This window comes from Lolium perenne, chromosome 5, assembly GCF_019359855.2.
Source record: "Lolium perenne isolate Kyuss_39 chromosome 5, Kyuss_2.0, whole genome shotgun sequence".
Lineage (NCBI taxonomy): Eukaryota > Viridiplantae > Streptophyta > Magnoliopsida > Poales > Poaceae > Lolium > Lolium perenne.
This window is the reverse complement of record NC_067248.2, coordinates 254,150,349-254,178,220: the sequence shown is the minus strand read 5'-3', so window position 1 is coordinate 254,178,220 and position 27,872 is coordinate 254,150,349. Positions and strand designations below refer to the sequence as shown.

At 43.6% G+C, this 27,872-nt stretch overlaps 1 protein-coding gene across 6 annotated transcripts; it reads right to left on the bottom strand.

Moving 5' to 3' along the window:
- Window positions 1-214: 214 nt before the first annotated feature.
- LOC127302753 (uncharacterized) lies at window positions 215-26,432 on the bottom strand. Of its 6 annotated transcripts, none has more exons than XM_051333301.1 (9): window positions 25,945-26,432; window positions 25,752-25,826; window positions 25,549-25,593; window positions 22,719-25,472; window positions 21,261-21,788; window positions 20,433-21,119; window positions 18,673-18,919; window positions 18,275-18,579; window positions 215-2,405 (listed from the first exon to the last, which is right to left on the bottom strand). In XM_051333301.1, exons 4-9 carry the CDS (start codon window positions 23,763-23,765, stop codon window positions 465-467), a joined length of 4,755 nt encoding a protein of 1,584 aa, XP_051189261.1. In that variant the 5' UTR covers window positions 23,766-25,472; window positions 25,549-25,593; window positions 25,752-25,826; window positions 25,945-26,432; the 3' UTR covers window positions 215-464. The 6 variants fall into 6 exon arrangements, with proteins under 6 accessions (XP_051189261.1, XP_051189257.1, XP_051189256.1 ...); XM_051333297.1 differs by having other exon boundaries at window positions 18,275-18,919; window positions 22,719-23,839; window positions 24,217-25,472; XM_051333296.1 differs by having other exon boundaries at window positions 18,275-18,919; window positions 22,719-23,839; window positions 24,426-25,472.
- Between the last annotated feature and the right edge of the window lie 1,440 nt (window positions 26,433-27,872).

Here is a 27,872-nt window from a genome sequence, read left to right as displayed (position 1 = left end):
CTTTATCTGGTGTATCAAACCCCTTCTCGAACCGTGTATTACTTTTTTTTTTTGCAAAACACATACATTCACACATAGATATACACAGTTATCTTTATAAACGCACGTACACCCTACCGCTATAAGCATCTTCAAAATACTGAGTCAGAGTCTTGAGATTGACAAAATCACCACGGATGACTCGCTGTCGACGAGAACATCGCCTCCGATCCCATTAAAGAATATTTCATCTTTTAATAAAACACCAAAATGTCAAATCTAATGTTTAAACTTTGGTAGGCTAGGGGGACTAGTGCCCTCCTGAGGTTGAATTTAATAGCTGCTGATCTTTTCAGAAAGATGATTATAAAGTGAAATGTATGAACACCCTACTGCTGCTTTTACAGTACTACAGTACATACTTCTACAGGACTTGATCTAACTTACAAGTACAGAAATAACACGTGGATACATTAAAGATCCTATCAGGACTCGCATCGCCGCACTAGCTTCAATACAGGTTTATGTGCATGCTTGGAAACTTGCTGCTGCAACTCTTGCTTGATTTCGTCGCCGTAGGAACCCTTCAGCCACACTTCGTTGAGCTTTCCTAGATGCCCTAGTCCAGAAATTCTCAGAGACGCCCCATCAGAGCAGCGAATCTTCAGCACCTCAACTTCGCCAGCCACCCAGTTTACAAAAGTTACCTGTAAATTGGAGCTGCAATCGATCTCTAGGACCCGTAGCCTCCAAAAGCCCTCATTTACAGGCGCACTAAAATGGAGTTCCCCATCTTGAACGGGCTTCATACAAAGGCGACGTAAGGAATATAAATATGGATGTTCGCCACGGAAGTGCATGTCCTCTTGCAATAGTATAGTCAACTCAATATCTAACTTCTTGAGATCATCAAGCTGTTTGATCCAAATCGGCAGTTTGTTTATGTGCCCGTGCAACTTAAGGCTCTTTAGGGTCTTGGGTGGCTGGGGAATCATATCACCAAAACAAGCAAATAGCCCCTGCTTATCCTTATCGAGTCGCACTGACAAGGACTCCAGATAACCATGGCCTGAGATGAAATAACACAGATCTTTGATGTTTCGCCTGTTTATGCCAGATACGCCGAGTTTGCGCAGTTGTGTAAGGTTCTTAAGCTCCTTCAGGATTGCCTTTCCATTAGGAATACTGACATTGACAACACCAAGAGTATGTAAGACCGTCAAGCTCCCAATACCTACAGGAACCTCAACACCATCATTATCAAGTCGGCGTCTGTGCAACTTGGATAACCAGCTAGACACCAAACTACGTGTCTGGCAGCTCCGTGATAGCGGTGTTGACGCATGAACCTCCTCTGTTGTTTCCTGTACTGTTGTAACCATGTCATCACTGCCCTCGGTTGGTGTGGATGTCCGGTCAACATTTGTTGTTGGTGTACTTGCAACAGATTCATCAGCTACATCTGATGATATGATGGTGCCGGCTCGAATGTATTGCAACTTCCGCAGCTTGATGATGCAAAATGGTAGCATGGCTATTGAGGTGTGTCTGACATCCAAAGTTTGAAGCTGCCTCAAGCCACCAAATGATTCTGGTAGATGGCTTATCTCTTGGCATCCTCTCAGAGAGAGGAATTTAAGACGAGGTAGTACCTTCGCGATCTGCTCAAGGTCACCATCTAGTAAACCCGATGTGCCTGCCACATCTAACACCCGAAGTAGACTAATGTTGGAAGAGAGAAAGAATGACATCCACTTCCCAAATACGGTCAAGGACCGTATACGCGACAAGTCCATGCTCCTAAAGACCGTGATGTCCCTGTCCCAACTCCTCCTTATGGTGAGATGTTGTCCTGCATGTTGCGAGTTCAGGCTGCAATTCCCCTCTAGTGAAAAGACAAGGTTGTCTTCCATTGGCCGTGAAATGATGTATTCATGAAAGAACCCATTGACTTGGTATATGCACTTCATTGCTTTCTCAGATTGTTGGATTATGCTCAAGTTAATGAGTTCTGAAAACAACGTCTTCCCATTCTCCTCTGCGGTACCACTATATGTGTCCCTGCAATAACCTTCAGCAATCCAGCGTCTGAACAAATAACTCCACCTTATGTTGTGGTTGGGAGGGAAGATTGACAGATAGAAGATACATGGCTTGAGGTTATCAGAGCAACCATCAAAGTAGGACTGCATCCAAGAAAATAGATCCCTTAAACTGTGACACCCTTGATCGGTCTCCAACTTGCCCATAAAGTCATCATTTAAATCCTTCAACAACATGTTGCAGTCATTGTAACCTTTAGCTATTTTTTTGGCAAAGAGTTGGCCTATAGTAGCTATAACTTTAGGAATCCCGCCACATCTGCCTATGGTATCTTCATAAAGTTCCAACTCGTCAGGAGTCAATTCCTTTCCATCCCAGGTTATCTGAAATCAATAAATAAGTCAGTTTCTAAAATTTTGTGAAATCTCAATTATACAAACTGTAATTTCCACAAGTAACTCGGTCGATCTGCATATCTTTTTCTTGTTTGCATATCAAATCAGAAATAAATTTGAATTGGAACTCCTAATAATACCATGCCTGACATGGCTAAACCTAGTTTTTCATTATTCTGATTATTTTTTAAACTCAATATTACCATGTTGAGTTGTATCGAATTCAAGGTTCTTTTCAATATGAATTGACCTATTGATGGATAAGCCATCCCCGCCCAACAAGATTTGCCTGGTCGAGCCACTAATCTGGTCTGCCACGGCTGCATCATTCCTTCACTGGTTCAACACTGTTAGAAACTTCGAATAGGCTTGTGTTTTCGGGGCATTGCCAGGTCCGGCCATGTCCCATGTTGGGTCATCTCAGCCGGCTTCCCGGAAACAGGCGGTGCATCAGCACCCGTACCATGCAGGCACGACATGCTAGATGTCATGAATAGTTCACACGGCATGCTAGTTAACATGAATAGTGTATAGGACGTGTTTGACCTTATCTATACTGGTCAGCAGCATGGTAGATGTCATGGACCCATCACATCGGAGTTAGATGTGATGTTACCTTTGACTTTGTGGTCTCTCAAGTACCTATATAAACAGCAGCACATGAACGAGAAGTGTGTGGAAAATCATTTCCTCGTTTCAGTCATCACTTCCTCTCTTCTATTCTTAATTCATAGGAGTTGTTAGTTTGGGCCAACAATTGTTATCAGAGACTCGTGAGAGATCAGGAGAAGGAGAGCGGTAGCTCGCTTGTTCTCTAGCAGGTGGTCCGTGAAACCGGTGGTCCGTGGCCGATGCTAAGAGTAAACTTATCCTTGCCCCTTCCAAATTTCTGATGTAATTTTTTTTTTGTAATTTTTATGCCCCCACAAATCTTTACTCCTGGATCTGCCATTGGCCATCGTCATTTTTTAAAACTCAAGGTATACGTGTATGTAATGTTTCCAAAATTTAAGATCTGCCACGTGGGCATGTACAATGTACCACATGTCTTCTCTTAGCAAACAAATTTCCTACCAAATTTAGTTGATTCTCTTAATTGCAAAGGATAACACTAAGAGACAACGCATTGTACGTGTTTTAGTTATTGTCTTCTCTAGATGACGTGGAAGCATAAGAGAAGGCGTGTCTTCTCTGCCATTGTACATGCCCTTACACATTGCCAGTTGTATTATTCATGCTGGACACCTCAGCCGTCTTCTTACCTTTGGCAGTTGTATTATTCATTAGTCAGATTTTTTAGTAGGATTAGGGGCCCATTTAAAAGTTTGGCAAAGGGCTCCAGATTATACCGGCCCGGCCCTGTTGGGAGGGGGTGTAGATGATGAGGCTCGGGGTGACCTAGGTACGGGGCTGAAGAAGCAACTCGAGGCTATCAAGTTCGGCAACGGTGAGGACGTCGTGCATGTAGTCTCTCGTGTCGCAACTCGGTGTGCTCGGGGTGAAGATCAGAGAGTCGGATGCCGTTCATAAGTTCTTCTCTGTCGTCCCAAAGAAGTTCTCGTAGATGGAATGTTCCATCGAGATTTTGCTCAACCTCAACACTCTCTCCATGGAGAAACTCATCAGCAGGTTCAAGGCAGCAGAGAAGTGCCACCAGGTGGATAGGATAGAGGCCAATCATATCGGCAAGCTCCTCCTCTCTGAAGAGGAGTGGCTCACATGGATGAACCATCGAGATGGAGGCGCATCGGCCAGCCAAGCCAGACGCGAAGGCGACAAGGCGCGAGGCTGCCGCAAAGGCAACCCTAGTGGGCGATGCCCCAGGAACCGCGACACGTCGAAAGCCATGGGTGCGTTTGGTAGCCTGCATCCTCCTTGACTCGCATGGGGGGAGCAAATTTCGGTCCGTTTGGATGCCTGGGCCGAGCCGCGTTGTCGCATTAACCGGTTCTCAAAGCACCCCCTGGGACAGGCCCTGGAGGAACGCCCAGAATGGCAGTTTCTTCGGGGCCAGGCCCGTTGCGGCCAGAAGCCTGCACGCGTGGAGGAGGGAGGCGGAGACGCCGCATCCCTTCGGGAACACGCGCCATAATTAGCCTCACTGCTTCCCTCTCCTTCCTCTCACTCGCGACTGCACTCTCACCTCCCTCAAACTGTCACATCACCCGGCGGTTCCCCTCTCGCCGACCAATCCGCCGCACCGACGCAGCGAGGAGCAACGGTACCGGAGGAGACGTCGGCGACCAGGACCTCGACATTGGCCGCAATCTGCTCCGCAGTCCTCATCGGCATCTCGTCTTCGCCCGCGACCTCGAGCTCGTCCTCTGCCGGAAGAATGGCGGTAAGTCCCTCTCCTTCTCACCTTCGTACTCGTTCTGTTCAAACATGCCATTTTCGGGCATTTCCGACGACATGCACATTAGATCTGCTAGGGTTTTCGTTAGGATAGCGGTCGGATTGACGTTTTGCAAGGTGTTCGTCCCCATTTCTTGTAGTTCTTGTCCAGTTCTTGCATTTCACGGTCTCGATTTGCGTAGATCTGTTACTATAGTGTCGGATTGCGGTAGATCCTTCCTAGACCGGCCTTTGGATTGCTGAAACTGGCAGATCTTACTGTGCATGCATAGAGGCGAAGGTTTTTTTGTGTTCGGGTTTACTATGTTGTCATTGTTGTGCGAAAAGTTGAGCTGAGTCGCGCTAGTTTGTTCAGACGCAAGAGGAGTGGGAGGACTTGAAGAAGGAAGTTGCAATGCTCAAGAATATGCAGAGAACACAAGCACAAGTGATGAGGGCTAAGAAACAGGAATGGGAGGCAGAAAAACAGGCTTTGGAGGCTGAGAAGAGAAAGATAGAGTATGACGTATATGATCTGCTTCAAGTGAACTTTGCAATCAAGGACAAGCTCAAGAGGATCCGGGCTACTTGTGAGGAGTGATGAATGTGATGTAGACGTGTTGTATGAGAATTTGTAATGTGGCCTAAGTACAATTTGTAATGTACCCTAAGTACCACTCGTAATGTACTCAATTTGAAGTGCCAATTCTGTTGTTTCTTGATTGAACTAGGCCAATGATTATACCCTGAGATCATAGTATGAGATGATTGATCAGAACCTATGGCATGACTTAACATGACCAAGCCATTGGTTCTGTTCAAATATCTCCTACATATGTCCTCATTGTATGAGGCCTCTGATACCCTGATTTGCATGTTTCTGCTTCTTCAGTTCTGCATTGGCCAATGATTCAACTATGTCACAACGACAGGCATGGTGTTGTCCTCAAACTTAGTCATATGTGTCGTGTTACTGGCACACTAGACTTAGTTTGGGGACAGTCCCTCTACCTGCCGTGTGATCCTACATATGATGCCTCGTTCTGATATGTCTGGTGCATTGGCCAAATGATTCAACAAAGGAACAATGGCAGGCTAGGTGGTGGCCTCAAACTTAGTCATGTGTGCCACTGTCGTAGCACACTACACTTAGTTTGTGGCCACTCCCTATGCCTGCCGTGTGAGCAACTGTATGAGGCCTTACTAATGTTATCAATGTCCGTTTTCATCTACACTACTTGTGAGCACGCACACCTCTAATTGCTTCTGTTCTTCTAGCAGACTAAGAAAATCAAGCTTGGGTCACCTGCTGAGGTTCCCGGCGAGGGACCGGCGAAGAAGCGTCGTGGAAGGCCGGCTAAGGTCGGCCACTTCCACGACGAGCCAGGGCCGGACCACTTTCTCAAAATCATCTTCAAACCCACTTTCGGCTGCCTCATTATCCCTAAAGCTTTCGTCAAGTGGTTCGGAGATATCCCTTCCAACATCATCGTCACCACCAACACCGGATGAAACTGGAGGATGACTACGAGGAGAGAAGGCGATGACGCATTCATCGACTAGGGATGGTCGGCCTTCGCCATCGCCCATCAGCTGAAGGTAGGCTAGTTCGTCACCTTTAGAAGGGTGTCCTCCCTGTAGTACAGTGTGGTCATCTTCGACCACACCTGCACTAAGGTGGTGACGAGGTGCCCGTACCATGGCGATGGCACCAGGTGCGTCGTCTCCGAGCACCATGTTTGAAGCTAACCTGGTGCCATGTCAAGTCTAGTTGTTGCTCGTGTCTAGTGTCTTGAACTATGATCCTCTCTGCCGTCTCCAGAACTATGATCGTGTCTGCAAAATGTTGTGCCGTGAACTTGTGTCGTCTATGACCACTACTAAGTTATCTGTCGTCTATGATTGTATTCTTACTTGTTCTTACTTGTGCTGTTGATCGCTGGTAACCTCACCACTGAAGGGAAGAGGTTACCAGAACCGGATTATGGGTTGCAACCAAACAGCAGAGCGCCAATTTGGGCTGCTACAAGGCCTGAAAACTAACCTACCAAACGGCCAGAGTCCAAATCTCTACGGGGCCGAAAAATATCCGTGCAGGCCTGATACGTCTCAAACGTATCTATAATTTCTTATGTTCCATGCTAGTTATATGACAATACTCACATGTTTTATATACACTATATCATTTTGATGCATTTTCCGGCACTAACCTATTAACAAGATGCCGAAGCGCCAGTTCCTGTTTTCTGCTGTTTTTGGTTTCAGAAATCCTACACAGGAAATATTCTCAGAATTGGATGAAACAAAAGCCCACGGTGTTATTTTGCACGGAGCCTTCCAGAAGTCCGAAGAGGAGACGAAGAGGGGCGACGAGGCGGCCACACCCTAGGGGGGTGCGGCCCCACCCTTGGGCGCGCCGCCCTATGGGGTGGGCCCCTCGGGCGCCTCCCGACTCTGCCCCTTCGCCTATATATTCTCTCCGTCGCGAAAACCCTATCACCGAGAGCCACGATACGAGAAAAGTTACTGTGACGCAGCCGCCGCCAATCCCATCTCGGGGGATTCAAGAGATCGCCTCCGGCACCCTGCCGGAGAGGGGAATCATCACCGGAGGACTCTACATCATCATGCCCGCCTCCGGATTGATGCGTGAGTAGTTCATCCTTGGACTATGGGTCCATAGTAGTAGCTAGATGGTTGTCTTCTCCTCTTGTGCTATCATGTTTAGATCTTGTGAGCTGCCTATCATGATCAAGATCATCTATTTGTAATGCTACATGTTGTGTTTGTTGGGATCCGATGAATATTGAATACTATGTCAAGTTGATTATTGATCTATCATATATGTGTTGTTTATGATCTTGCATGCTCTCCGTTGCTAGTAGAGGCTCTGGCCAAGTTGATACTTGTAACTCCAAGAGGGAGTATTTATGCTCGATAGTGGGTTCATGCCTCCATTGAATGCAGGACGATGACAGAAAGTTCTAAGGTTATGGATGTGTTGTTGCCACTAGGGATAAAACATCGATGCTTTGTCTAAGGATATTTGTGTTGATTACATTACGCACAGTACTTAATGCAATTGTATGTTGTTTGCAACTTAATACTGGAAGGGGTGCGGATGCTAACCCGAAGGTGGACTTTGTAGGCATAGATGCATGCTGGATAGCGGTCTATGTTCTTTGTCGTAATGCCCTAAGTAAATCTCATAGTAGTCATCATGATATGTGTATGAATCTCTATTTGTCAATTGCCCAACTGTAATTTGTTCACCCAACATGCTATTTATCTTATTGGAGAGACACCACTAGTGAACTGTGGACCCCGGTCCATTCTTTTACATCTGAAATACAATCTACTGCAATCTCTGTTCTCTGTTGTTTTCTACAAGCAAACATAATTCTCCACACCATACGTTAATCCTTTGTTTACAGCACGCCGGTGAGATTGACAACCTCACTGTTAAGTTGGGGCAAAGTATTTTGATTGTGTTGTGCAGGTTCCACGTTGGCGCAGAATCCCTGGTGTTGCGCCGCACTACACTCCTCCACCAACAACCTTCACGTGGCCTTCATCTCCTACTGGTTCGATAACCTTGGTTTCTTACTGAGGGAAAACTTGCTGCTGTACGCATCATACCTTCCTCTTGGGGTTCCCAACGGACGTGTGCTTTACCGTCACAAGCGGCTCTTTTTAGCCGCCGTTGCCGGGGAGATCAAGACACGCTGCAAGGGGAGTCTCTCACATCCAATCTCTTTACTTTGTTTATTGTCTTGCTTTACTTTATTTTATTTTCTGTCTTGTTTGCTTTCTTTATATCAAAAACACAAAAAAATTAGTTACTTGTTTTACTTTATTTAATTCGGTTTTGCTTTGTTTATTTTTACTATTGCTAAAATGAGTAATCCTGAAGTTGAAGTTCGTTCTTTTAAGCAACAATGGGAGAAAGTTTTAAAGATGCTTGGTATAGAATTAGTGATGCTCATCATAGGTGCACTAAGAAACACTCCACTATTATCCTCCTTAGGAACTTTTATGTTGGTATATCTAGCTGGAATAGGTATGTTCTTGATACTCTTTCAGGGGGTAATTTCCTAGGTACTCCTGCTTTAGAAGCTAGTTGCATCATTGAGAGTCTAGTTGGAATACCACCTGTTAATGAAGCTAAAATTGAAATCTCTCTTGAGCATGTCATGAAAAAGTTGGAAGCCATAGAGAAAAATCTTCCAAGTGTTGAGACTAAATTGGGAATATTACTTGATAATACTGATAAACTTGATAAATCCCTAGGAATTAATGAAAGAATTGCTATTTTAGAAACTTGTGCTATCCATGATAATCAAACCCATAGGATTGGTGAACTTGAAGAAGCTATGGGAACCTTGGGTTCAACTTTTTCTTCTCTTAAATTTAAGGAGAAAGCTTATGTGGGTAAGGAGCAAAAATTCATGTACGTCTCTAAGGTGCCTAAGCCAAAGAATTATTATAAGCCTAAAATTGATAAAACCCTTAGTACCACTATGGAAAATTTAGATAATGGAGCATCTAAGGTAACCTCTGCGACAAATTGTGTTTTTAAGGAAAATTATGATGTTGATGCTTCTTCTCTTGATGTTACTTGATTTGCACTTTCTGCGCCTAGCTGAAAGGCGTTAAAGAAAAGCATTTCTTGGGAGATAACCCATGTTGTTTTTATTTATTTTGCTACTGTTTTGTTGAGTCTTGGAAGTTGTTACTACTGTAGCAACCTCTCCATATCATGTTGTTGTGCCAAGTAAAGTCTTTGATAGAAAAGTTGATACTAGATTTGGATTTCTGCGCAGAAACAGATTTTTACCTGTCACGAATTTGAGTAGATCTCTCTGTAGGAAACTCGTAAAATGCTGAAAAAATTCATGCGTGATCCTCAGATATGTACGCAACTTTCATTCAATTTGAGCTTTTTCATCTGAGCCTGTTAAGTGCCTCGAAAAATTTTGTCTTTACGGACTGTTCTGTTTTGACAGATTCTGCCTTTTATTTCGCATTGCCTCTTTTACTGTGTTGAGTGGATTTCTTTGTTCCATTAACTTTCAGTAGCTTTGGGTAATGTCCAGAAGTGTTAAAAATGATTGTGTCCTCTCTGAACATGTGAATTTTTGATTATGCACTAACCCTCTAATGAGTTTGTTTTGAGTTTGGTGTGAAGGAAGTTTTCAAGGGTCAAGAGAGGAGGATGATATAATATGATCAAGAAGAGTGAAAAGTCTAAGCTTGGGGATGCCCCCGTGGTTCATCCCTGCATATTTCAAGAAGACTCAAACATCTAAGCTTGGGGATGCCCAAGGCATCCCCTTCTTCATCGACAACTTATCAGGTCACCTCTAGTGAAACTATATTTTTATTCCGTCACATCTTATGTGCTTTACTTGGAGCGTCTGTTTGTTTTTGTTTTTGTTTGAATAAAATCGGATCCTAGCATTCGTTGTATTGGAGAAAGGCACGCTCCGCTTTTTCATATGAACACTGGTGTTCTTAGCTCTACTTTTAATGTTCATGGCGGAGTTGAAAACCGCTTCGTTGATTGCTATTTGATTGGAAACAGAAAATGCTTCATGTGGTAAATGGTATATTGTCTTGAATAACTTGATACTTGGCAATTGTTTTAAGCTCTCATAGATCATGTTTAAGCTCTTGCATCATGTAGTTTAAACCTATTAGTGGAGAACTACCGTAGAGCTTGTTGAAGTTTGGATTGCATGATTGATCTCTCTACAATCTAAATATTTTCTGGTAAAAGTGTTTGAGCAACAAGGAGACAGTGTAGAGTCTTATAATGCTTGCAATATGTTCTTATGTAAGTTTTGCTGTACCGGTTCATACTTGTGTTGCTTCAAACAACCTTGCTAGCCAAAGCCTTGTACTGAGAGGAAATGCTTCTCGTGCATCCAAAAACCTTGAGCCAAAACTCATGCCATTTGTGTCCACCATAACTACCTACTATGTGTTATTTCTCTGCCATTCCAAAGTAAATTGCTTGTGTGCTACCTTTAAAAAAATTTCATTCCTTGTCTTTGCAATACATAGCTCATGGGAAAATAGCTTAAAAACTATAGTGGTATTGAATATGTTGCTTATGTATCTTATTTCTTATAAGTTGCTTGTTGAGCGGTAACCATGTTTCTGGGGACGCCATCAACTTTTTACGCCTTTGTTGAATATCATGTGAGTTGCTATGCATGTTCGTCTTGTCTGAAGTAAGGGTGATTTATCATGATTAAATGGTTTGAGTATGCATATTGTTAGAGAAGAACATTGGGCCGCCAACCAAAGCCATGTATCATGGTGGAAGTTTCAGTTTGGACATTAATCCTCAATCTCTTATGAGAATATTATCTATTGTTGAATGCTTAAGCATTAAAAAGAGGAGTCCATTATCTGTTTTCTATGTTGTCCCGGTATGGATGTCCTCAAGTTGAGATCTATCAAAACTGAGAAATCAAATGCGATCTATCTCCTTGGACCTTTGTACAGGTGGCATAGAGGTACCCCTTTGTGACACTTGGTTGAAACATATGTAATGCAATGATAATCCATGAAAATCCGAGCTAATTAGGACAAGGTGCGGGCACTATTGGTATTCGATGCATGAGGCTTGCAACTTATAAGAGGTTTTATGCATAACACATATGAATTATTACTACCGTTGACAAAATTGTTTCCATGTTTTCAAAATAAAAAGCTCTAGCACATGAGTAATCCATGCTTCCCTCTGCGAAGGGCCTTTCTTTTACTTTATGTTGAGTCAGTTTACCTACTTCTTTCTATTTTAGAAGCAAACACTTGTGGCCACTGTGTGCATTGATTCTTACATGTTTACCTATTGCACTTGTTATATTGCTTTATGTTGACAACTATCCATGAGATATACATGTTACAAGTTGAAAGCAACTGCTGAAACTTAATCATCCTTTGTGTTGCTTCAAAACCTTCTATTAAGAATCTATTGCTTTATGAGTTAACTCTTATGCAGGACTTATTGATGCTTGTCTTGAAAGTACTATTCATGAAAAATCTTTGCTATATGATTCAGTTGTTTAGTCATTATCTTTACCATTGCTTCGAATCACTTCATTCACTTCATATGCTTTACAATATTATTGATCAAGATTATGATAGTAGCATGTCACTTCAGAAATTATCCTTGTTATCGTTTACCTACTTGAGGGCGAGTAGGAACTAAGCTTGGGGATGCTTGATACGTCTCAAACGTATCTATAATTTCTTATGTTCCATGCTAGTTATATGACAATACTCACATATTTTATATACACTTTATATCATTCTGATGCATTTTCCGGCACTAACCTATTAACAAGATGCCGAAGCGCCAGTTCCTGTTTTCTGCTGTTTTTGGTTTCAGAAATCCTACACAGGAAATATTCTCGGAATTGGACGAAACAAAAGCCCACGGTCTTATTTTGCACGGAGCCTTCCAGAAGTCCGAAGAGGAGACGAAGAGGGGCAACGAGGCGGCCACACCCTAGGGGGGCGCGGCCCCACCCTTGGGCGCGCCGCCCTATGGGGTGGGCCCCTCGGGCGCCTCCCGACCCTGCCCCTTCGCCTATATATTCTCTCCGTCACGAAAACCCTATCACCGAGAGCCACGATACGAGAAAAGTTACTGTGACGCTGCCGCCGCCAATCCCATCTCGGGGGATTCAGGAGATCGCCTCCGGCACCCTGCCGGAGAGGGGAATCGTCACCGGAGGACTCTACATCATCATGCCCGCCTCCGGATTGATGCGTGAGTAGTTCATCCTTGGACTATGGGTCCATAGCAGTAGCTAGATGGTTGTCTTCTCCTCTTGTGCTATCATGTTTAGATCTTGTGAGCTTCCTATCATGATCAAGATCATCTATTTGTAATGCTACATGTTGTGTTTGTTGGATCCAATGAATATTGAATACTATGTCAAGTTGATTATTGATCTATCATATATGTGTTGTTTATGATCTTGCATGCTCTCCGTTGCTAGTAGAGGCTCTGGCCAAGTTGATACTTGTAACTCCAAGAGGGAGTATTTATGCTCGATAGTGGGTTCATGCCTCCATTGAATGCAGGACGGTGGACAAGTTCTAAGGTTATGGATGTGTTGTTGCCACTAGGGATAAAACATCGATGCTTTGTCTAAGGATATTTGTGTTGATTACATTACGCACAGTACTTAATGCAATTGTATGTTGTTTGCAACTTAATACTGGAAGGGGTGTGGATGCTAACCCGAAGGTGGACTTTTTAGGCATAGATGCATGCTGGATAGCGGTCTCTGTTCTTTGTCGTAATGCCCTAAGTAAATCTCATAGTAGTCATCATGATATGTGTATGAATCTCTATTTGTCAATTGCCCAAGTGTAATTTGTTCACCCAACATGCTATTTATCTTATTGGAGAGACACCACTAGTGAACTGTGGACCCCGGTCCATTCTTTTACATCTGAAATACAATCTACTGCAATCTCTGTTCTCTGTTGTTTGCTACAAGCAAACATAATTCTCCACACCATACGTTTAATCCTTTGTTTACAGCAAGCCGGTGAGATTGACAACCTCACTGTTAAGTTGGGGCAAAGTATTTTGATTGTGTTGTGCAGGTTCCACGTTGGCGCCGGAATCCCTGGTGTTGCACCGCACTACACTCCTCCACCAACAACCTTCACGTGGCATTCATCTCCTACTGGTTCGATAACCTTGGTTTCTTACTGAGGGAAAACTTGCTGCTGTACGCATCATACCTTCCTCTTGGGGTCCTAACGGACGTGTGCTTTACCGTCACAAGCAAGGCCACCAAACAAAGTCGCTTTTATGGTCCATGGCCCGTCTTGGACGCGCAGGGGGCTCCTTCCCGCTGCGCCAATGATGAAGGAAATCGGCTCAGGCAACTAACGCCGCTCCCATGTGTCTGTACTGCGGAATCGCCGGCCATTGGGTGCAGGATTTCCGCAAGAAGCGTGATGAAGCTCACCCGATGCATGGTGCAACCAACAACGACAACATGCAACTCATGATGCAGGTGTGCACCATGGGGTCCGCACCACAACTCCAAGTGGCGACTCGCCAAAGCACGGAGTCGGGCACCCTTGTCTTGACCGGTGGCCGACTCGACCGGTGGCTGAGTCAGAGGGTGAGTTGACTCCGCCGAAGGAGCGCACTCTGATCTGCTGGACAACCCAGTGGGATCTCTCGACTCAGGACCAGTAAGAGTCTCGCCTCACGGAGTTGGAGTCACCTCGGCTCACAGAGTCGGAGGCGACACCAACGCAGCAGCCTAGTCAACAGCGGCCAACTTCCTCATGCTAGATCGTAGCTGCCAACTTCCTCGGAAGCAGGCACAACACCGACCCGCAGATGGTGCATGCAAAATGGGGCGAAGGTGATATACTTATGTGTCTTGAGATTCGGTAAGGTACGGTCCCACATGAAAAGAGAATCTACAGCTGTCATATGTCTAAAACTAACAGTACTTCTGACAGGACTGTATCTACCATCTAATAAATTTGGAGGGACTCTATAAATTTAGCACGTCATATCGCAGGACTACATAGTCATGTCATAGGAACTTCATGCGCAAATAATAGAGGACTATAGATATAGGTCACGGAATAAATTTTAAAATATTAAATATTAAATATTAGACTCATTTTGACGAGCTCGTCGCGGGGAAGTCAAATATGCAAACAAAATCTCATTTATATTTGTTCCGTGAAAGTTGTGCTTGTTTTTCAATTCGTAATGTAGTTGGAGAAGGGAATCTCCTGGTACGAGTGGTGACATGTGCGGTCCCCCACTGGTGGACATCCCAATGACATGCAATGGCTCAGATTTTACTTGCACCCCATTTCATAAGTGACAGAGCATTTTCGGCACAACACTAGCTGCTAGCTTCCCAGAAGTAGGTAGTGCATCAGCACCCGTACCAGGCAGGAGCGGTAGGGCATGACATGCTAGATGTCATGAATAGTTCATACGACATGCTAGATGTCATGAGTAGTGCATATGACGTACTTGATGTCATCTACAGTGATCAACGCCATGGTAGATGTCAATATCGATATCCGCTTGTTCAAAAAAAAAATCGAAATCCGATGTAATGTTAACTTCAGACTTTGTTAGCTTGTCCCGGAAATAACTTTGTACATACAAGTATGGATGAGGAAGTAATCGTTACCGCTCAGAGCAGCGTGTTGCTTTGAAATCCGGAGAAAAGAAAAGTTAGAAGTCGTTTGGAAGCCAGACTTTCATTTCGTTTGTAGCATTTTGAAATAAATACATGTATTCATTTCATTTACATTGTAATTCCAGAAAAGGACACTTGTTTGATTGCCACAGAAATTGCAAATGAAAGCAGAATTCAATATTGAATTTGTAAATGACTTCCACAGAGAAACACAAATGACATGTCTCAGCTTGAAATCGTGTTTACCCATGGCGTTATTTTGCTGGATTTTCTAAATGAAGTTCACGATCTTACCTTTCAGGGTGAAAATTGAATGTCTGGACTTAATTGGTTGTTCCCGGTAATAACCTTGTTGAAGACATTGTTTTGAGAGCGGGAACTTTCTTCAGGGTAAAACCTATGATCTATGATCGAACGATGACAGTACTTGTGCATTGTTTATTTCTTGGAGGCGTCGCTTTTAGAGAATCTGGACTCTGAGAAACGCAAATGACAGGTCTCAGCTTGAAATCGTGTTTACCCATGGCGTCATTTTGCTGGATTTCCTAAATGAAGTAACGCCCAATTCTGTGGTAACCAAATAACCCACTTATAGAATTCCAAAATGAATTCCACGATTCCAAGCCCAAATAATGGATACCAAACGACTTCTTAGAGGAATTCACTTGTGCGCCAGTCTTGCATTTGCTTACAGCACTGAGACATGGCATACAGTCAGACTGCCGCGAGATTCCCTGAAAACTACACGGGATTTTTGGGACGTGCTTTTCTCCATATCCTTCCTCCGTCCTTTCTCTAGTTCATCTCTCTCATCGCCTCCACTTCCCTGCCTTCTCTTCTCTTTTTCTTATTCCAGCGATGCCAGGTGAGTCGTCCGCGCATCGGCGGCGCTGCCCACCACCGCAGTGGCTTCCGTTGTGTTGGCGCAAGCTGCTCCGACAAAATTCCCCTTTACCGGCCGCCTTCTACTCCGTCGTGAACCGCCGCCACCCAAGAACAGCATGCCAGGCCACACGGCCATGTCGCACCCGGCCGCGCCTATTTCTGGCCGACACCGGCATGCCAGCCTAGGCGAGCATCTCACCGGCGTGTAATACGACCACCGACGTGGCCACATTCAATTTTTGTTCCACAAGCTCACCCCGCCCACGGCGTCGCTGGTACGCGAGATGGCGTCAGGCAATTTTTTTGATGGCCTGACCAGTTGACGCACCACGAACGATTGTCTCGGCCAGCTCTCCGCCGCGACCCAATTTCCGTTGTGGCGTGCCCAGAGGCTGACCATGGAGCAGCTGTCCCTGAGACCCACCAATGCATGCCATGGCGGCAAGCGACACTGGGAACAACTCCTCTAGCAAGCGGTCCAGCACCAAATCAGGCAGGTCGAGCAGCAAGAGCGCATCGTCGGCGTCCGTCGCCAAAGCGGCCGGACAACGCGTGCACCCTCGCGCATCGGCTTCGCCTTGGACGGCGACATTATTCTATGCTCAAGGCCGAGCCCCCGCACGAGCATCCAGGACTTGTAGGAGGCGGCGCGATGAGGACTAGCTTGAAGGCCAGAAGCCACTTAGCGCGGAGCACACTGTCCCGTCCCGTCGCGGCATCGTCCGCTCCTCTGTTCGCTGAGCAAGGCAAGGAGAGGAGTGGGGAGAAACGGAGGCCCGACAGCGACGTACTGCACCTGCGGAGAGGATGGGAGGTGCGGTAGCTTCAATGTGAAGCAGCCATGCCGGCGGGCAAAGGAAGGAGGCGGCCACGAGCGCACAAGGTGGGCGGCGGAGAAAAAAACTTGATTTTTTGTCGGCGGCGAGAGCGAGAATCTGGGTGGAGGAACTTGAGGGGAGCTGGGAAATGGCGTCCCAAAGTGGTGGCTCTTTGTTTCGTACCTACCTACGGAGTCAATAGTAGTGTTCAGGGGGGTGAGTAATGACAACAGCGGCAGTCACTCTGTTGTCTGGTGTGTCGACCGGAGTAAAGGCCGGGGAAAGGCAGCCTCACGCGACGGAATAAGTGCACGCAGATGAATTCCTCTTCAATTACTTTTCTCTGGATCTTAAAGCAACCTGCTTTGCTTTCTGGACGGTACATTACTTCCTTACCCATACCTATGTGTACAAAATCCGCGCTCTCTCAAGTCCCTATTTAAAGGGCAGCACGTGAATGAGATATGTGTGGCGAATCATTTTCTCATCTCAGTTAGAATCGTTAGTTTGGGCCAACAAGCACGATTTTGCTCTTTTCGTATCCTTCATTTTCCAATGACAATGTCATGCATCTCTATTATTTTTATCATCACAAACTAGTAATATTAAATTTTATGGAATTAGCAACACATGACAAGGCCTTTCTGCACCCGGTGCATATGCACCTTTTATTTGAAATGCATTTTAAGTATATTTAAAAATGTTTAAATTGATATAAAAAATATCTCATGCATACCTTAACATGTTACATACTCACGAAGTTGTTTCAGCAAAAATCAACATGTTTTCTGTCCTGTGTAAAAAAGGCAAATTTTTGGCGCTAAAATAGTCTATTTCCCTAGATATTTTACGTCTTTTTTACATAGGGAACAAAATATTTCGGTTTCATGGGAAATTTTACGTGCACACATAGAACATATTCCTACATGCGAATTTTTTTCCTAAATTTTGTAACTTTTAAAAATATGTTTTATGCATACCAGGTGCATATGCACCCGGGATCAGTTTTGCATTTCCACAACACATACACAAATCAAATTCAGCACCTATATTTGCTTGTAAGAAATACTACCTCCGTTTCAAGGAATAAGACGTTCTTGTTTACGTGCTTTTTGTTTGATCAAGAATTACTTCAAATACATAAAGATTGTTTATATGAAATTAACATCATTAAAAAGTGTTTTTCAGTACGAATCTAACGGTGCTAATTACATATAATACAATCAAGATTTTGTTTCTCAATTTTTATGGTTAAAGTTCGTTTTGGAATACATGTGCGTCTTATTCCTTGAAACCGGAGGTAGTAACTGATTTTTGTGGGGAGCATGATTTACTTGTTTATATACTTGTATTCACCAATGCGCTGTACCAAAGGAGTGTGAATGATGATTGCTCAAATTAAATATCATTCCGTTGTCAACGTTCTGAACTATACATAATTATCTCAAAATCATGAGTTACTTTTTCAATTATGCCACCCGCTATCCGCATTGCACTAGGCTGACCCAATCCTCTATTTTAAACCTTGTGTACGAACAAAAGAAAGCAATATACCCTGATTGAATAAGGTATATATAATAATGAAATGGTTAAGAGCACACACCTTTTTGAAGAGAGTAAGCGCTGCGTCAGCTTCAAGACCTTTGACATTGACCACTTGATCTTCATTATCTACACAGTGTGTAGCGATGCTTTCTTCATTAGTAATTACAATGATACATGCATTAGTAGAATCGGGTAAGAAGGCAGCTTTTATCAAGTCCCAATCCTCTCTGGACTGTAATCCATCGATAACAACGAGGCTTCTGTACTCGCACATTATTCTTCGACACTCTTGAACCGGATCTTGCCCTTCCATGATACCAACTGCTGCCTTTTCCTTAGCTTGAGTATCATCTGAATGAAAATCTAGGAGCAGATGACAAGACAAGTCAGTCAAATTAAATGGACGAGTCACGTCTACCCAGCTGCACATTGTAAATTCCGGCCGATATTGAGAACCTCTGTATGATTCGCCATCCTTGAAATTATGATTCACTCCAAGCATCAGGTGGCAGTACAGACTTCTGACCACAGCTGATTTCCCAATACCAGCAATTCCCCACACTGAGGACACACTAGGAGCCAAGAAAAATAAACTGCAGCGAATCTCAAATGCTGATTGATTCTGACCCCCAACAAGTTGAAATGTGTTGATCAAGTCACGTGCCTCTGCACTCCTGTTGGAGAATACGCGAGAAGCACAACCCTGCAAGTCAGATGCATAACTGTTAAACTAGCACAAGCCATGCCCCAACTCTAGTCTACCATGCGTACAAAATCTTGTACAGCTCCAACCAGAACAAGTTAGTAAACATAGCCATTGGATTCACAGATGTTCAAGCTCCACATAAACCAAATCGATGCATATGATTTTTAGTTTCCTTCTTGGTCAACTGATACTCCCTCCAGCCCAAATCAATTGTTGCGGCCCTCATACATACAAATACCATGTCCAGTTCACATACTATGTCAATCAATTCAGGGCGGAGGGAGTAATATTTTTGCGAGTTAATTCGATAATATACCACTACGAACTTGCCCATGTGCTCATACTCTACTCAGAAATTTCTGATTCCAAATATACCACTTGACAATTACGCTAAATATATTTTTATTAAGTTGCGATTTATTTTCCCTCAGCCTTTTGTGCTTATTGATTTTGCTGTTATAATGCAGTGATGTTGTTTCCCATTCCCTACAGGAATGGCGCGCTGCGCCGACGGCCAAAAGTCGGGGCCGTTGGCGTATGTGCCTCCAGACCAGCTCGCCAAAAGGGCCGTCGGCGTAGAGATGCCCTCAGCGTAGGAAACGGTACGCCGACGGCTGCCCTCGGCACATCGCTGCATTATAACAGAGGCGGGACCCACTTGCTGGCGTTCTAGGTGTGGTTCCGCCACCACGCTGGAGTCGGGACAGAGGGGGAAGCGCGTCTACTAGCAGAAGCTGATGCCAAGGCCAAGCCTCGGTTGCATAGTTCAAAAACCGGACAGGCGACAGAACTCAAGTTTTTGCAAGTCAGCCGGACAAGGAAGTGAACCAGAAACTGAGGCGTAGACGCAAATTATTTGTTAATAAGAACCAGACAAGGAAGTGAACCAGAAACTGAGGCAACAGAAACCTAGTTCACTTCCTTGTCTGGTTCTCACAAATTATTTGTTTAATTGGACAATAATACAAATGAAAATAACTCTACCAGGATTCACCAATTTGTGTTTGTTGTATAAAAAAATTACGGAAAGAAGATACAATTTATAAACTAAAGAGCAATGAATGGTAAGATCCAAACCGTAAACTTAACGGTAGTACATTTGAGACCTCATCATCTTTCTAATCCTGGTCTATAAAAAACATATAATTAATTGAAAAATACCTCAAGAAATTTTGTCTTCATTTCAAATTGATGTATTTCAAATTCAAAAATATTTTTTTTACAAAACATACAATATAGGGTGAATTATTTGCAGGAAATTTAAACATAATTTTCGGAAAAATTAGTTCATTGTTGTGGTTTCTCATTTGAATAAGTGATTATCAAGTACAAGTACTATCTAAAATTACAAGGTTTAGAAAGCTCAGAAGCTGAATTTAGAAATTAAATTCCAGACATCATTTCAACCATGAAATGGAATATTTTCCCTAAATACATATATGTGTCAAGTAAATTAATCCGTAGATTAATGATATAATAGAGATTTAGCTCATTAAGGAAATTATCACACCTTTATTGGGGGACAAGGGGCCGCATCAGCTTCTAGACAATTCATCTTGATAACTCGATCTCCCTTGTCTACACAGTGAGTGGCAACAGTTGCAACATTTGTAATGACAACAATACGGTTTGTAATTGGATAAGATAATAAGGTAGCTTTTATCAAATCCCAATCATCGGTGGACTGTAGACCCTCAATTACGACAGTGCATTTGTATTCACGGAGAAATTTAGTACACTTTTGAATCGGATCTTGGCCTTCCATCATACCAACTGCTGCAGCTTTCTTGGCACGAAGATCATCTGAATAAAAATCCAATAACAACTGCATTGAGAAGTTTTCCAAATTGAAAGGATGGAACACATTAACCCAGCTAAACATCCCATGTCTATCTTCTTTGGAAATTGGACACCCTTGGTATTCATTCTCCCAATAAGTATCTGACTCAAGCATCATGCGATAGCACATGATTCTAACAAGAATTTTACCGGCATCATCAGGTCCCCACAACGAGGTCACACCAGGATTACTTAAATTTATCTTAAGCTGATTCATTTGTTCCGAATGCGTGTCTCCAAATTTTGAGAACCAAAAATGTGCGAACCATTCACGAGTCTCTCCCAATCTGGTGGAGAAAAAGTAACCCCTACCCCTTTGAGTAGCCTTGTTCCCTTCAACTCCATAGTTTTGGCAACCCTATATGTAAAGATACATAATGTATTAAGACGGTCAGATGGTCTGATCGACCTTTTTCATTATGATTGTGCACATCAATGAGATGGCAGATGACACAGAAAATTGAGTTCAATTTAGGTTGAGGTGTGTAAGCATTCATACCTTTATCAAGGGGCGGAGCATAGCGCTGGCTTCCAAATCTTCAATATTCAGAACTCCATCTTTTTCTGCACAATGTGTGGCAACACTTGAATCATTTGTAATGATAATAATACATCCTTTAATGGGCTTGGAAAAGAAGGCATTTTTTATCAAGTCCCAGTCATGTGTGGACTGCAGATCATTAATAACAACAAGGCAATCTTCTTCTTGCAGAAACTTGTAACACTCTTGAGTCAGGCTTTGCTCTCCCATCATACCAACCATAGCAATTTCTTCGGCTTGGAGATCTTTTGAACGAAAACTTACAAGTACGCGCCGAGAGAAGACATCCAAATTGAAAGGAACGGGTACGTCAACCCAGCTGTGTTTTTGAAATTCAACTCCTTCAAATTGGTTACACTTATACACTATGCTGTTAAACACTTCATTAATGCGTGCTGATTTGCCATCACTAAGTCCCCATACCGAAATCACACCACGACACCTTATTTGCCAAACAAGATCTCCCATACCACTGCGACGCCCTACCTGTAAGTAAGATGTTAAACTCGAAGGCCATGACTTAAAGCTTCAAAACCCCATTAATCCAATTGTGTGTTCATCTTTAAGATTCTATGTGCAGTTATCTTCTCCACTTTTATGAAAACCACAGTAAGCATGGGTTAGGTTCAGGGTTGGGAGTTTCGGGAGGGTGGGCGATGGTTTGTGTGGTTATTACGTTTGTTAATATTGTTAAGTACTCTAACCCCTATTTATCTAGGATAAAGTTATTCTACAAAAATTCGGAAACTAGATATCACACATTGCAGCAATTAGGATTCCCGCATTTTGTTTCAGTAGCTAAATATCCCATATTGCAGCAATTAGGGTCAACATGGGTTCGACTAGGAACCACATGACAAAACTCAGTTTGACTATATAGCTAAGTCATCTTCTCTATTTTACGCAAAATACACTGGATTTTCAAAATAACTTGCATGGTTGTAGTAAGTGCTTTTTTTTCTGGAACATTCTTTAAGGCGTCTCAAATTTTCACACAAAACATCAGATGATAAAGGACATAGCGATGGCAGCATAAGATACATACATAGTTAGAGTAACTCAAATTTACAATAATCTATCAATATATGTCATCTTTTTTTAGGATTCAATATAGTTCATTTAATATAATTCCTGTATGATTGATGAAGTATAGCTATGAGTAATGATCTATTTAAACATGCAAACATACTTATAAAGTACTATTAAGTCATACTTTTACAATAATCTATCAATATATGTCATACTTATAAAGTATGTGATTGGTCAGATGAAAATAGTGTCATCTGATTATCATAATAATACATATTTGTATAGCAAATGGTTTAAAAGTTGACGTCCATTAAAAATCAAAAACTTCAATTATTTTAGAATGAAGTGTAGTTTGAAAGTAGAAGACGTTTTTGTGGGGTTAATTACCTTCTTGGCAAATGCACAAAGAGATTGATCATTAGTGAATCTCCGGAGCTCTGAAACTTGGTATGTACCCCCTGTACACAAGAGTGCAGTTCTTAATTGCTTTGTGGACACGATGATTCGGCTGCCGTTCTCATTGTCCTGCAGGCACACTCTGATGGCATCCCAGTCAACCACACTGGAAACTTCTTCTAGAATGATGAGATATTTGTGCGCCTTCACTTGCTGCATGAGCTCGGCCTTCGTGAGATGGTCCACATCTATGTTTTCTTGGTGAGAGCTCATGTAGAACTGAGTCAGCAAGCACTTAAGGAACTCGTGAGGATTAAAAGGATGTGTCAACTTTACCCATGCACGTCTTTTGAATGCTCGGCGGATTTCTGGGTCCCCATACAACATGCTGAAAATGGACGTTATCCCAAGATCAGCCGCCGTACTTCCCCACACGGAGATAATTTGGAGGGCACTCCCTTCACCCATGATCAGTTTGTCCAGGTTGGTCATGCCGCGTCGCTTCCCAGCAGCCTCCCAGACCTCAGTTAGCATGTGGAATGCTGATGGGTTGGCGGTGGCCAGGGCCGCCTGCTCGGTTGGCGTGGTGGTCTTAGCGAGGGAGCCGGAGTCGCTGATGAGGTTGTAGCGTGTGTTCCTCTGGCTTGCATCCTCAACCCTTACCTTGAGCTGCTTTAACTCGGCCACCGCCCTGTCCAGGTCCCGAGTACGGGGTGGTGCCATGCAGGAGGGCACCAGGCGCCACAGCCAGACAAAGGCCGAGTTGCTGTCCAGGTGGACAACAAACTCAACACAGTCTTCGACATCAAAGGCTAGGTCCCGGAGCTGCCTCACCCAGGTCCTCACCACTTCGTTGTTGGCGCGTTCTTTGTTGGCCACCTTTAGAAAGGATTGCATCATCTGGAATTCAGCTGTGATGTACCGCAGGTCTTGCTTTGCCGTCACCCTCAGCTTGCTCTCCTCATCAATCGCCAACTGGATCCTGCTTAGCGTCCCCTCCACCGCCGTCTTGGTCAACCCAAGAGCAAAGTCCGCCATTGTCCAAAGGTCTCTAGAGTTTGTTTCTTTCTTGTGTACTAGTGTGGGTAGAAGGCAGCAGGCGATTCCCTAATCTGCAGATGGTTTATAAAGAGGGACAAAAAAAAAGGAAGAAACCATATCAGGAGAAGATGGTAGAAGGCAGCAGGTGATCTGCTAATCCGCAGATCTTTTAACCGTGCATCTCTCATTTTTTCGAAAATGTGAACCTCTACTTCAGTTCTTCAACAGAGTTCATAATTGGCCATGTGGTACCAGGCACACATGAGCCCTGAGATGTGTCTTGTATGCAAATAAAATTGATGATGTATTAAGGTTCACAACATTTGCTACTAATCAATTAACTAGCACAATGACCATTGAATAACTCGGATTAGGAAAAAAAACAAAGACTGCAATCCGTCCCCAAAACAAGAACAGAGCCATTTATATTTGTTCGGGCTACACTTACGCTGATGTAGCAACAGCAGTTTAGAGAATCTGGTAGCAAACCTAGCTGCAGAGGCATGCATGCTTAATTCTCACAGAGCTGCTGAAGAAATGATACACGTGATATATTGAAAAATAAAGGTAGGAAGCCCTTATGGAACCACTAGGAAAATGAAGCACAGAGTGGACGATGAACCACAGAATTATTGAAGGGAGGGAGTGCGAAATTACCTTCAACCATATGGATGGATGGGTGGATTTTGCTCTAGCCAGTAGTGCAGCTTGTGGAAGAGCCAGAGAACGGAGCTTCGCTTATGTAGATGAAATGGACGTACAATGGAAGTTGTTTAACGGGACCCTACATAAATCTTTAAACTATGATGAATCCACTTAGTCCTGTCTTTGCAAGCCAGCTAGTCCTACAGGTGATGCTGCTAGCTAGTAGTAGTATGATCCAACAAAAAATTGTAAACGATTGTTTAATTAGGAACGGCACCATATTTTGATCAGATTCGCATGCATCTATCGATGTATATCCACATGCAGTTAGTAATTCGTTACAGGTAATGGAACAAAGAAGACAAGGCTGGCCGGCAGCTAGTGATGCCCAAAAAAGGTACACCTACCCCTGTAGAATGCATGCACCTGCAACCATATACTACCAGAAAAATATATAGTTTCCAGATCAAGTTGCAAGAGGCTAACAACTCTTGGCAACAAAACAGAAGAGACCCAAAGGATGGGATAAGAGGCACTAATTCCCATGCCTAACCAATTAGGTTTCTTATTAATTACAGGTAACCCTGCTGTGAACACTGATGTGGAATAATAACTTTATCATCAATCAATCAGTCACCTAGAGTGGTGGTTGCAGGGTTGCTTTATGGAGTGAGGACATGCATGAGTGAGCAGCATGTGAATTTGAAAGCATCGATCAGGTTATGACTAAGCAGCATAAACCTAACCTGATTGCACTGCACAAGAACAGCTAGACATGGATTCCCAGGGGAAAAAAGGCCAAGTTTGAATTACCACAGGTTGTGCTTCACCATATCAAGCTCACAGTACGATTGCCAAACTTCACAACGCAAATAGATGGATCATACACACAAATTTAAGCTATCGGTTTTAAATCCTGGCGTCAATCGCTTGGGTGAGCTCTCAGATCCCAGCCAGAACTTTTTCTAGCCAAAAGTGTGAAGTACAAACCTTGGCCCTGGGTGCCATACAGTGTTCGGAGATAGGTTGATCAGGGTTTGGAGGTTCATCGCAAATATCCTACATCACAAAACAATAGGTCACAGAGTCCACTTGTCGCAGCAATAAATTGGAGAAGAATAGAAGTCCAGAATACCTTTATCATCTGGTGCTCCCCTCCCCTTTGTATCATTTCCACGACCTGCCAAGTCTCATGTCCAATATGTCAGTTTAGAGAACTTCTGGTTCCATGTCCAAATTGTACTCAGCATATTTTTCTCGTACTTAGCACACTAAATTAGCAAAATACACAGACTGAACTAAATGGTCCTGCTAGCCAAGAAAACTACTGATTCCTACCTTTCAGCCTTCGTTTCAGCAGTGATGAAAAGGAAAACTTGAAGCATCCACACATTCTGTGCTGATTTTGGCTTCCTGCTGCAGTGAAGGAAAATAGATTACAACAGGCAAAATTTCCAAGGGTGTACAATGTACACGCGAGATTAACAGAGGTCCTAACTGAAACAAACAGGTCACTGAAGGAGGCACGAACCTGTACTCATACAGATTGGAGGGAGGAAGAGAGAAGAAAGCGCGAGGTGCTCTGGTGTGCCCCGCGCGCCCCGCCGTACCCTGGACTGCCCCGCCGCGTTCATCTGCGAGCATCGACCACACTACCGCTCCTTCGCGACCTCCAGCGCTCAGGTACGGTGCGCGCGTGCCTGAGGAGGCCAGAGTTCCAAATCGTAGAGAGCGAGGCCGCGGAGACTCTGCAGCCTGTCGGGGTCGAAGCAGAAGGGCCGCGCGCGGAGCACAGGGTCGAGGAAGAACCCGCCGATTCGAGCGGTGTGGACGTCAATAAGACGTGCTGGTGGAGGGGTTGGCTCCGCCGCCGCGTTACGCTCCCCCGTATCGGCGGGATTGATTCAAGGTGGCCGCGTAGAAAAGCTTTGCCGCCGGACTTGGAGAAGATAGCCGGCGGCGGCGGCGCTACTGTGTGCAGGAGGTGGTGTCGTCATGGTAGTTTTCATCGGCGTGGATGGACGGATGAGATCATCTGGATCTTCAACACCGGTGCTCTTTTACTAGTGGTGATAAATCTCAGTTATCTGTTCGGGTGAATTTTTATGTTTAACTTCGAAACAGTTATACGGAGTACTTTCCATGTGTGCAAAATCCACTGTGAAGATGTCGAAAACTCAATTTCAACGTTTTAAATAATTCTTTTTCAAAAATACATATATGTACACTATGAAGCATGCACATTTTTAATCTGAAATACCGTGTATTAGGCTTAGAAAAAAAGATTAGAAAGTGACACTGTTCATGCTACCAGATCTGATTTTTTGTAATATTTGTGAGGAAGAATACAACATATTTCATATTGAAAATTTTCACACGGATAAATCATGATGCATCAGCGAAAACAAAACAAAAAAAAACCCGAAGAAACCAAAGCTTCCGTGTAGATAGGGAATCAAAGCGAGCTAAACTAGACCAGGTCCATCGGCGTCCGACATGCGTAAGGGGGTGCGCGGCCCGGGGCTTCGGCGACGAAACATGCGGCGTATTGGTTTTACTATCACTGGCGTGCTCGCCTCCATGGAGCTCGCCGACTCCCTCCTCACTATATATGGACCTGCGTGTTCCTGACCATTAGTGGCGCTAGACGCCCAGATGGACGTGATGTGGTACGTGGTATGAAATAAACAACAATACTTTTTGTGTGAAATAAACTACATTACTAATTTCAAAGTAACTTGAATTGTGCTACAAAGGGAAGAAGAAGAAAGGTGTTAGAGATCCAACTGCAATAAGGAAATTCTTGGATAAACATGGTCCAGACAACAAAGTTAATCTTGTGTTCAATCACCTAGGACAACCATGTGGCCTGAATACGCCGAAGTTGGCAATCTTCATATGATCTTGTGTAAAAGGAAAATAAATCTCGATGGGTTATACGAGCGGAGGAAGGTGCCCTAATTAGAAAAGGACGGACCCTAGAAGGTAGTGAAGGCATTCTTTCACATTGAGGAAGAACACGAGCAATGGGTAATGAAGTTAGCATCCAAAAAGTGTAGGGCCTTTAGGGCACATCAGAAGGATACATAATATGATAATGAGTTGTTCATGAGGCAAAATATTATAAATGACTAATGAAAGAATTCCATCAAAGCAATGGGAAAAGTCCTGCAAGTGTTGGAACTCGCAAAAGCTTTTTGCAAGTATTTGTTCATACCATATAGCAGTTTCTGTTGCAATGTGATTGATTTGCTTAACTAATTTTATCAAATGCAGAGATAGACAAACAAGAATAAAGAAAGTAGGGGGTTCAAGAGAATGCTCACCATATTGTGGTTTAAAGAGCTTTGCAGTTGGAATTGAACAGGATGTATGTTTTCTAACAACTACTAGTTAATGGGCTAATATTTGGTATAATTATGTGTAACATTTGGAAACTACATGAAATTAAGAGGAACA